Raw genomic sequence first — 12,143 nt, forward strand, 5'->3', positions numbered from 1 at the left:
AGGCGATAATACGATCTGGGGTATGCCAAGCAATGCATTTAGTTGTTTTGTGGGCCATGACGATGGTCTGTTTCTGTACGTTTGAAAGACCAAGTTGTTGTTGTTGCTGATGTTGTAGCGGCAGAAAACATTCCTGAAGTAATTTCGAAGCATGGTGTCGAGTTGGCAGTCCTTGGTCGGATAAATATCCGGGTCATTTCCGGTTACTTAGATCCGATTGTCATGGGAAACGGAAATACCTATTTTTTTGTTGTGCTTGAAATATGAAAATATGGGTGAATATATTTCAAATATTTTTTTTCCAAAACTCGTGAAATCTCATAATATTATATACAACAAGAAGAAACGTTAACTTCGGCTGCACCGAAACTAATATACCCTTCATAGGTGCATTTCTTTTAGTAACTATGTATCCAGTTTGATGGAAGCTATATGCCATAGTTAACCGATCTGAACAATTTCTTCGGAGATTACATTGTTTTCGTAGAAAATAATCTACCAGCACTAGATTCCGTTCGTTCAATTTGTATAGCAGCTATATGTTATAGTGGTCCGATATCGGCAGTTCCGACAAATGAGCTGCTTCTTGAAGAGAAAATGACGTTTACAAAATTTCAAAACCATATCTTAAAAACTGAGGGACTAGTTCGTATATATACAGACAGACAGATGGACGGACAGACGGATAGACAGATAGACAGACAGATAAACAGACATGGCTAAATAGACTCAACTCAAAATACTTATCATTTATACATGTATATACTTTATAGAGTCTCCGACGCTTCCTTCTGGGTGTTACATACTTCGTGACAAACTTAATACATCCCGTTCAAGGTACAAAAATATGAATTCAAATGAAAGAAATTTCTAATATCTCAATATACAGTATATAAAATAATTAGTCCATGAGTACGGTTATTCGATTTATATATAAAATCATCAGTACTTATTTGCCAAAAAGCAGCCACGAAAAAACCAAACTGCATCCTCCAAAATTCAAATTCACATATGAATCGTCGACAATTTTGTAGAGCAATTTCCTAAATAGAATATATGTATGTGTGAGTAAGACGTAAACAAAAGTAAAATAGCGCAGAAATTAGAAATTAGGTAAATACAATCGATGGAATGATGAAGGGAAGTTCGAAAGTCTGAGTGAGACTGTCATTGAGCGAAATGTGTTGCTGGAGAGGGTTGATAAATTTAGATGGACAGGTAAACAGCGAACAAATAATTTAGGTCTTAAGTGCAAAATCAAGTACAAAGTTAACTGGTGAGGATAGAAATAGTTACAAATGTTTTTATTTAGGGCATATGTATGTATATGTAAGCTAAAAAACGTATGTGCAAAATGTGTGTGAGCTGCGGCTATACATAAAGTTGGACGAAAATTGTATAAATGTGAATAAATATATTGATTTTATTCGCTAGCTTTAAGAGTTTTCAGAAAATATATACAAAAATTACTTATCATCTTCAATTTTAAAATAATTCTTATTCTTTCTCAATAAAAACCCACAATACTACAATGGATTTATATTACTTATCTGCTTTCAGCGCACTAGCACCTCCCTGTGGGGTGAGTGGATGGGCGTACTGCACGGCGATGAGATCGAGTACTTCTTCGGTCAGCCATTGAATACATCGCTACAGTATCGGCAAGTCGAACGAGAGCTGGGCAAGCGGATGCTGAATGCCGTTATTGAATTTGCTAAAACTGGGTAAGTACTGGCGTTCGCTGCTGATGAAACTTTCAATGTGTTAATAATATAGCAATACAGCATTCGAAAAGTAAGACAAACACACACACACACATACACTGGCGGTGGTTGCTTTATGAGCATTAATACGGCTTTGGCGTGCAATAAAAAGTGTAGAGTGGCCGGCACTCGAAAGTATATTTGCCGACGCAAGTGGATTTGAAGTGCAATTTTAATTGCAACAGTTTTCGACTGTAAACTCCTCAAGCGGAATCGTAGCAGACAATTTATATGTGTTTGTATGCTTATAAGAATTTGCTTGGTTTTTTGTGTTGTGTTGCTCATACGCCTCGGTGGGCAGCAGAGTTAATTTTTTTAAAGCAAGTGCTTTTATTTATTTTTGTAGCATACTTTAAAGCGCAAATAAGTTGAGTTAATTGAATTTTGTTTATATTAAATTTCTATTATTTCAAAAGTAATTTTTAAAATTTATTTTCCATAACTACATACCTGCCGTTTATACATTTACTTTGATATATTCTTCGTAATTTCATATTTTCTTCAACCAACGAATCGAACACACATCACAGCATCGCTTCTGCGCTTGAGTTTGATTGCAGTTCAGCTAACGTTTCTTAAGTGAACTTGTCAATGCATATCATTGCATTATATTTGCGCATGTATGTATGTGTGTGCAATGGGCAAGCTTAAGTAGAGCAATTGATTTATTATTCCTACGATTATTTTATATAAAGTGGTACATTCTTAAGTTTAAGAAGTATTTATTTGAAAACGCTAAGGAAATACACATTCAAAAAATATTTACCAAACGAATATGTTAAATATGTAAGATAAAAAACAGACCGATTTCAACGAAATTTAGTACGCACAATTCCTTTTATATCTCCATGCCACAGTGTTAAAATAGGCGAAATCGGACAACAACCCATATAGCACAATTTTTCACTTTCCAATACACAAATAAAAAAGTATTTAATATAACGGAATAAAAACTGTTCAAGCCGCTAGGTACCAAATATGTGGACCCATAACCCAGTTTCAACCAATATTTAAATTTTGTTTCACTCGTGTTCTATTTTATAACGTGTTTCTTTCTTTCCTTTATAAATTTCCGAAAATATTCTTACGTTATTTTACGTTTCAGGTGACGATATAATACTTTTCGGTTTTCTAACAAACCTAATGCAGAGAACGTATTATTACAAACGCTCTCTGCCTTTTCTGTCACATACGTTCTCTGATATACGTTCTCTGCTCCGCATATACGTTCTCTGGTATGAAAGACGAAAGCTTTTTAAAGACAGCTTTTTTGGTGGTATGCACGGCTTTCGTTAAGTTTATCTAACTTTGAACCAAAGCTTCATTTTGATGTGAAAAGCTTGAAAAGCTTTATATTTATAGTCACGATGCTTTCTAATAGCAGCTTTTTATAGTAAGAATATGTTGATTTCAACTTGCGCAGCTTTCGTTTAAAGCGCATTCTCAGTGGATGGGTGATGCCAATACACCATGAAGAGGAAGACAAATACACCACGCTTAAACGGAACTGGGAACAGATGCATAAATACGCAAAAGGAGTGCTCTCACGTGAATTGTAGCCATGTCATCCTATGTTGATTGAACTATTTAGTTTTTTTTTTCTTCAAATTTTCGGATTCTTTAAAAAATTTCATAACTTTATTTTCCAAAACATTTAAAATGCAAGAGAGGAAATAAAAAATATTAAAATACTATATACATTCATACATTTTATTTATGTTCGCTGCATATCATTACCAGTGAGAGCAGATATGACAGGAATGAAGCGTATTTCGCTCAATGGGCTTTTAAATCAATACTTCATCAGGTGGTTCCGTGGGCGAGTCTGGTGTTACAAGTAGCTTGGGTTTAGCGGATTCAAGTTCTGCACTCCGGCTTTTGATGCTTCCCCGTATGTAAAAAAAATCATCTGTAGATCAAAGTTTTTTAAGGTGATAATCCAAAAAAAATTTATATTAGTTTCATTTCATTTTCAAAGGGAAGCTACGATATATTTTTAAAACTAAAATAAAATATTAAAATTTCTTTTTTAAAGGTTTGAAGAATGGCTTTAGATAAGTGTTTAGGGATAGGCTATCAAAGAATATAAAACAATACAAAATTTGTATCAAGCGAATCGTGAATAATGGAGACCAAGAAAAGAACTTGCTTTTTACTTTGAGCAAAGATTCTTCGCCAATATAAATACATATGTATATTAAAAAATATATACATATATTATAATATACATATACATATGTATAGTATTAATATATGTATATTATTTTGTTATAGTAACCTTTGCTAATTTTAATGCAAATTCTGCTTTACAGCAATCCCGCCGCAGATGGCGAAGAATGGCCAAATTTTACAAAGAAAGATCCCGTGTATTATGTCTTTTCAACCGATGACAAAGAGGAGAAGCTGCAACGTGGTCCACTGGAAGGACGTTGCGCATTCTGGAATGAGTATTTGCGCGAAGTCCGAAAATGGGGATGTAAGTAGCGAATATTTATATAAATATTATTATTTTAGTAAAATTGTTGACTGTGTTAAGGTTTCATTACAATTTTGATTTTTTATTTTGAAAATCTTATAAAATTTGGTTTCATTCGTAACAGAACCAGTAATAACAGTAGATCATTTGAAAAAAAGGCTGGTTGTAAGATACTGGTTTCATATTCAGTTTTTCCTTTGTTTTTATATCTGAATTCCACAAATTATGTTTCTATTTACATATTTTAGACTTGGTTTCCGAGCTATGGGTGTATGTATTTTGAAGTTGTATAACTTTTTGCTCAATTTATAGAAATCGATTTGAATAATGGGTATTTAAGTAAACTGATTTTTAAATTGAGAGATCGTAAAATATTGTTGTTAGCGATAACATTTTCTCTGTAAAATTTAGTTCTTGCGTGTTGTAATAGAGTTTTAGCAGTCGTTCCTGATCTGAAAAGTGTTCTCTCTTCCTTTAAATTCAATAGTTTAATATTATTACTGACTTTACGTATTTTAAGGTGATATACTTTGTTGTTGCCTTATTTGACAGTTTGAGTAATTTTGAACCTTTTTTTTTTCCAAACCAAAAATTTCGATCTTTCTCGTCGAACATTTTTTTTTTTAATTTTTATGAGTTAAATCATATATTACTACATAGACATTTACCAAAACGATTAAAAAAATGTATAATCCATAAATATGTGAGAAAAGATTGCCATTTTACAACGTTATGAAAATAGTTGATGAAAATTCTGAAAAATTTAAGGAAACCCATAATTTAAATTAAAATTTAAGGAAATACATATGTGAAGTTTGCCACATTTCACTGTTAAAAAAACAAATTTTTTATAAAATTGAAAACTATGAATATATTTTGTACAATTCATAAACAGAGTTGCCGCTTGTAAATATTATAGTCGTAAATATAAATGTTTTTTTTTTTTAGTTTCGTAAATATAAAGGTATTTCAAATATATTCGAATGCATTGCAAAATTAGAATTGCCAACTTTAGTTAATTAATTGGAATTTTTTTTGTATATGATTTTTGAAAAGTAGCAGTAATACGCAAAAGAGAAAAATGTGCGTGCTAAAATATCTCAAAATAATTTTTACCAAGAAATTAATAAAATAGGGTTGCCATATTTGGAGAGTTTTCAATTCCTTTTATATGATCAAAAGTTTTTTCCGCATTTCTGAAAAATTAAAGATAAGGGGTTGCCAGATTAAAAAAAAAGCATTGAAGCATTTTCAATTCTTTTTATGTTATCAAAAATTTTTTTCCGCATTTCTGAAAAATTAAAAAAATTCCAAAAATATATAAAAATCCATTCCCACGAAAAGGGTTGCCACATTAAAAAAAATTTAATGTACTTAAAACAAGTAAGAAAGGGCTAAGTTCGGGTGTCACCGAACATTTTATACTCTCGCATGGTAAAGTGATAATCGAGATTTCATTATCCGTCATTTACATATTTTTCAAATAAGGTATTACACAAGTAAAGTTTTATTCCGCTATCATCATTGGTTCCTAATGTTTATACTCGTATTATACAAAGAAGGCATCAGATGGAATTCAAAATAGCTTTATATTGGAAGAAGGCGTGGTTGTGAACCGATTTCAGCCATATTTCGTACATGTCATCAGGGTGTTAAGAAAACATTATATACCGAATTTCATTGAAATCGGTCTAGTAGCTCCTGAGATATGCTTCTTGGTCCATAAGTGGGCGGCGCCACGCCCATTTTCAATTTTTAAAAAAAGCCTGGGGGCAGCTTCCTTCTGCCACTTCTTCCGTAAAATTTAGTGCTTCTGACGTTTTTTGTTAGTCGGTTAACGCACTTTTAGTGATTTTGAACATAACCTTTGTATGGGAGGTGGGCGTGGTTATTATCCGACTTCTTCCATTTTTGAACTGTATATGGAAATACCTGAAGAAAACGACTCTGTAGAGTTTGGTTGACATAGCTATAATAGTTTCCGAGATATGTACAAAAAACTTAGTAGGGGGCGGGGCCACGCCCACTTTTCCAAAAAAATTACTTCCAAATATGTCCCTCCCTAATGCGATGCTTTGTGCCAAATTTCACTTTAATATCTTTATTTATGGCTTAGTTATGACACTTTATAGGTTTTCGGTTTCCGCCATTTTGTGGGCGTGGCAGTGGGCCGATTTTTCTCCCATCTTCGAACTTAACCTTCTTATGGAGCCAAGGAATACGTGTACCAAGTTTCATCATGATATCTCAATTTTACTCAAGTTACAGCTTGCACGGACGGACGGACAGACGGACGGACAGACAGACATCCGGATTTCGACTCTACTCGTCGCCCTGATCACTTTGGTATATATAACCCTATATCTGACTCTTTTAGTTTTAGGACTTACAAACAACCGTTATGTGAACAAAACTATAATACTCTCGTTAGCAACATTGTTGCGAGAGTATAAAAATATAATTTTTATAAATTATGGAACACTCAGATATATACAAATATTTTTTCAAATCTATAGCCGAACAAGCGTTGCCACCCATCTTCCACCTAGATTTCAAGTATTTTTTATGAATGCTTGCCGAAGAGCAGCAACGAAAATATACTATACATGAAAAAAATAAATCGCTCGTATGTAAACCAAATTAAATCTAGAATTTCGAATATAATCTAAAATTCTATACAAAACTCGCTACTTAATGCTGCATGTGCGTTTATTTACTGCACACGCTTGCTCTAAGCCATAATAAATTAATTAAGCTGACAAGTCAACAAAGAAATTTTCGAAGAAATAAAATGCACAGACTGTGCGGCGCAGCGCTTACTAACTCTCGGGGGTCCCATAGAGAATTTACTATCGAAAATTTGCATTGCTAATGAGAATGCAGCAAAACAACCAAAACATGCTAAAGCCACAAAAATTTGGAATAAAAAAACAAAAAATAAAACGCAGTTTCTAGGCTTCAGCTGGCAGCTCATGAATATCGATAAGCTGGGAGCTGAGATAAAGACACTCAAAATTGGCTGAATGATGGTAACGATGCGGTTGCCATACCTTTGTTGTCAAATTTCTAGAAAAATAATAAAAAATTAGTTACAAAAATGAGGACGGTTTGATACAACAGCAATTGCAATTCGGTGACACCTGTGTTAAGGTATTTTTTTCTCCAAAAAGCAAAATAAAAAAAGAACATGAAATATCAATAATAAGAATCACAATATGTTAATAATGCGAATTCAGAGTTGAGCGCGGGCCATAAATCGTGCATCGTTTTCAATACATACGAGTATGTACGATTTGCATAATGAAAGCCAACAAAAAACAAAAACAAAAGAGAAGGAAAAATCATTTAAATGCTGCAAATTAACGGCATCACTCACGCAAGATTAATTGCCTTATGCTGTGCTAGGCGGCTTGCTGCTGGCGACAGAAACTTGGACGTGTGACTCATGACTGCCAAAGCGCGGCGACTTCAGTTTTAACTGAGCTCAGAGCTCAATGGCGTTCGAGAAAGTTGATAAAGGGTAGACAATTGATCAATATTCATACGTGAAATTATAAATGTACATATGTGTGCGTATATGTCCAGTTATCGCATGGCACGCGCAAGCCCCTATTCAGATTGAGTCGATGACTAATGCCGCGCGGTGGGCTCGTGTTGCAACTAATATTGATTATTTATTGCAGCGTTGAAAACCGCAAACATTCACGAATTTACATACATTTATGGGATGCGTATAATCAAACCATTAATCTATAGTTGGGAGCAAAAAAGATATTAAGTGTGGTTATGTATAAGGTGTTGCTCATCTTTCATGTTTCATGCTGATTTGCAAAGAAATGTCTTTTTTGGCATTGTGGTCACATGAGCATCACAATTTTGGAATTTATTGGTCTTTAATGAACCATAATGTGGTTTAGATGTTGATTTCTAAGAATTTGGGCGCTTTTGGAAGTTTTACTTAGCGATGAGCCCTAATTAAAATACCAATCTTTTATATGCGCTTGCGGCGACAACAGTCACAAAAACTTATGCTGAAAACAAATAAAAAGTTCAGGTCTATAATTTTGCAATTTGCAGGGATCAGAGCCACCTTTTGCAAAACTTTACATTAAACAAGTAAAAAAGGGATAAGGGTTCGGATGTAACCGAACATTTTATATACTTTCAACTTGCTGGATGCCGTCACATATCTTCAAAGCCACAAATTAATTGAGGCGGCTAATATCTATTCCAGCTGATTCGGCAGGTCCATAAAATGTATGGCAATCGAGATGCTTGAACTTTAGTCTGCTACCTCGTAGGCTTCCACATATACACTACATTGGTCTGACTGTCTGAAACAAGAACTGATTGAGGGCTAACGACAGAATAGTCTCACTCAACTTTCTCCTTGAACTTCAACCCATCCGTGAAAGAACTCATTGCACCTCTCTCCAGTGATTCTGCTTCATGCACATATCCCTCGAAGCTAAATACGCGGATAATACCCCGCTAACAGTAGGCTCGGCGGCACGTAGTCCAAGTTATCAGGAATGTAGTCAAAGTGAAATTTTAGAATGTCTATCTCTGGCCGGTTTTCTGAAGCCTGATTCGCAACAAGGAATACAAAAACTAAATATTTTTTTTTACAAATTTGAAAATTTTATGTTAACTAATATATACCCGAATTCCCTTGTCAATAATTTTAATATTTGTTTGGTATATCATTGTTAAAATGTAGTCAAAAATATACTTCATACTGAGCCGAAGAAAAACTCTTGTTTCGGCAAGTTTTGAGATCCTTTTGTGGTGGCACTCCACTCTTTCTTTCTGGCTTTCCTTCTCCTTGTTTTGCTGTTGGTCTTTGTGTGGCCGGAGTTCCCCTTGAGGTCCACTTTTGTCCGGTTGTTTTAGAGTGATGATGAGAATAGGGGACCTATGTAAGTGTTCTGCTATTTCTACGGAAAGCGGTCTCGTTGTAGTTATTTCAGTTGAGGTTCTTTTTTTGTTGTTGCGGTGAATTCATTTTATTTGCCTGGGTTTCCGTTTCAAGCCAAAACATTCCGGACGTTGTAAAAGTTGTCCTTTATAAACTAGTGAAGGTGAGAACAGTATTAGCCTGCCAGCTATTTCGGTAGGATGTCACTCTTACCTAGTGAGGTGACAGAATACTGCCCTCAACATCCCTTTTTCAAAGAATCTTACTGGCCTTGATTCTGATGGGCTCTTGCCCACGGTTATCGTCGACGTCTGTGCATATTTGGTGCTGATCACTGTATTGTTCCCTCGTCGCTTCGAACAAAGAGCCAACATTAAATAATTTTCAAATATTGGTAAAACTTTTACCGAAACGTTTCAATTGATGAAACAAGTTTATGGCGATGATTGCCTATCCCGTAGCAGAGTGCACGAGTGGTTTCAACGTTTTCAAAGTGGTCGTGAGGACATAAATGACGATCAACATGTGGGCCAATCAAAATCGGTGATCACCGGAAATTCCTTCATTCATGGAATTGAACATCTCCAAAACATCGATTTATCGCATTTTGATCGAACATTTGGGCTTACGAAAGGTGTGTGGACGGTCTCAGGACCAAAAATTGCTCAGAATCCAACATTTGTAAGGCGATTATTTGACTAAAAATCACATTTTAACCCTTATATAGCAGAAATTTAATGCTTCATTTTTTCACTTGTTATTGTAATATATTCTTTATAACAGTAAATACCAGTTCGTTTTGAAGCTCTTTGAATAGGTCTACGTGCTGCTGGCATCGTATGCATGGATGTTTGTCTATGAGATCTACTCTTAGTATTACTTTGGCGCTGAAAAACGCGCTAGCTTTCTTCGATTACATTATTCTCAAAAGATATGCCTAAAAGGCATATCAAATAGACCTCATTTCAACACATACAGGTATAAACATATATGCACATGCTTACATTAATGGATTATAAAAAACGGTATTAGCATAAAACTCGGTGAATTAATTATTGAAACATTCAGAGACGAATGCAAGAAATGAGGCAATAAAAGAAACGTTAAATATTTATAAATATGCGTATGCGAAATTAAAACTGCTCTAAGGCACTAACCTTTTACGTAAAGGCCTAAGGCATCTTTAGTATACATACAAACATACATGTATTTACATAGCCATGCGTTACATGAAACTAGCGCAGCTGTAAACGAAAGGACAAAACGTACAAACTAGAGAAAGAAATAACGAAATGACATTCGGCGTGAAACAACTCGCCAACACCGCTCAGCATCCGCTCCACTTGTCGCTCGCGCATCCACTTTTATAACCTCCTATAACTACTTTTATGATCCGAATTATTAATGATAATCCAATGGCTTGGAGTAGAAAAGTGAACCAGCGACCGGCGAAATAAATTAAATTCAGCTACAATAATAAAATCGAATGAAATTTGCATAAATTAAATAGTTGCCGTTTGGTGTAGTTTTCAAATCTTTCTCGAAAACTAGAGGTTCAGCATTCGATTGAGTTAATTTTGGGTTAGATAGATTTTTCTTGCAAATATCTACTAATTTTGAAATAAAATATACTATTTCTATTCGCAAATATTTTCAATAGAGATGTAGTAGTTTTTCTTAGAGCGATGTGTCCGTTTTCAATTGAATTAACTCATATTTAGTCACTCATATTGCGACTCAAATTAAAGACTAAACGCCGTAAAAGTGCTCAGAAAATTACGATTTAAAAAGTAAGATCCGCCATCTCTCTTTCGCTTTCATTCAAATCTGCTATGAGAGCGATAGATCAGTGCCTTTTTTGAATTAAAAAAATTAAATTTTATTGTATTTTTCAAGTTCAAACACAACTGTTCAAGCCCCCATATACCGAATATGTGATCCTCATTGTGTATGGTCGACTTTTTGCCGAAAATATCGGTAAATCTGTGAGATATATTATTGAAATTGGCGGAGAATGTTTCTTTGATGATAATATTATATCATTGTGGCAAAAATGTGTATAACCGTATGAATACTTTTTATAGCCCCGCATAAAGATTTTCGAAGAAACAGTTGACTTTTTACCACATACCATATGACAGCATGTGTTAGTTATTTTAAAGAAATTGGGGAGCGTGTTTTTTAATATGTATTTTGTGCATAAAATGAATAAAAATGAATTAGATGAGACCTTGGTCCAAACCTCATATCCGTAGTATAAAAAAGTTCCATCCTTTGGTCGAAAACCTAAAGGTATATCCAAGCCTTTGATCCTACCAAGTTCCAAGCGTATGAAATATACGGTTACATCCGAAGTGAGCTCTTCCTTAATGATTTTTGCTAAAAGTTCACTGTCACAAAAATAAGCAACATCCATGTGGATAATATTTTTCTCAGAAAAGGGTTACTATTACCTTTTTACGTGATATTCTAAGAAATAGCGTGCCATTTCGAGTAAAGAAAACGAAAAGTGATTTCGAAGTTGTCGTCGTTATGGAAATTAAGTATCAAAATCGTACAAGTATGCATGTGCTTTGAATACCCATATAGTATGTTAGTATGTATAGCGGTGCTAAAACAGTGCTTGATCTCATCGCGATCGCGCAGACAGTTGGGCGCTGTAGCGCTGTCGCCTGCTGGGACAATATTTATTGCTAAGCCAAACAAAGAAGCAACAAAAGCGGCAAAACAACGATTTGACATTAGATACACATGTAAATACATAATCGCGTGTAGTTCTTTATTGGTGTCATATATTTTATAGTGTTCTGTCGAGCATAATCAATAAGCGTTTATTTATCGATCGTGCAGTATAGTACATTCGCCTTTTCGGCAGTTTTCGAGACAGAAAAAGTAATCTTCCACTATTGTGATATGCTCATATGCATATTTTGTATGTATATATGTACATATAAACTTCGATTTACATATCTTTCAAGCATACATT

The 12,143-nt window shown here is 34.4% G+C and overlaps 1 protein-coding gene across 9 annotated transcripts in view; it reads left to right on the plus strand.

The window, feature by feature from the left end:
- Positions 1-12,143, plus strand: part of LOC120771435 (acetylcholinesterase) — a 194,363-nt gene that overhangs the window by 139,002 nt on the left and 43,218 nt on the right. For all 9 annotated transcript variants that reach the window (XM_040099475.1, XM_040099484.1, XM_040099444.1 and 6 more), the window contains 2 exons: positions 1,561-1,724; positions 4,076-4,239. In XM_040099475.1, the coding sequence (XP_039955409.1) occupies positions 1,561-1,724; positions 4,076-4,239 (328 nt within the window). The remainder of the gene's footprint in view (positions 1-1,560; positions 1,725-4,075; positions 4,240-12,143) is intronic.

This window comes from Bactrocera tryoni, chromosome 1 (assembly GCF_016617805.1).
Source record: "Bactrocera tryoni isolate S06 chromosome 1, CSIRO_BtryS06_freeze2, whole genome shotgun sequence".
NCBI classification, from domain to species: Eukaryota; Metazoa; Arthropoda; class Insecta; order Diptera; family Tephritidae; genus Bactrocera; species Bactrocera tryoni.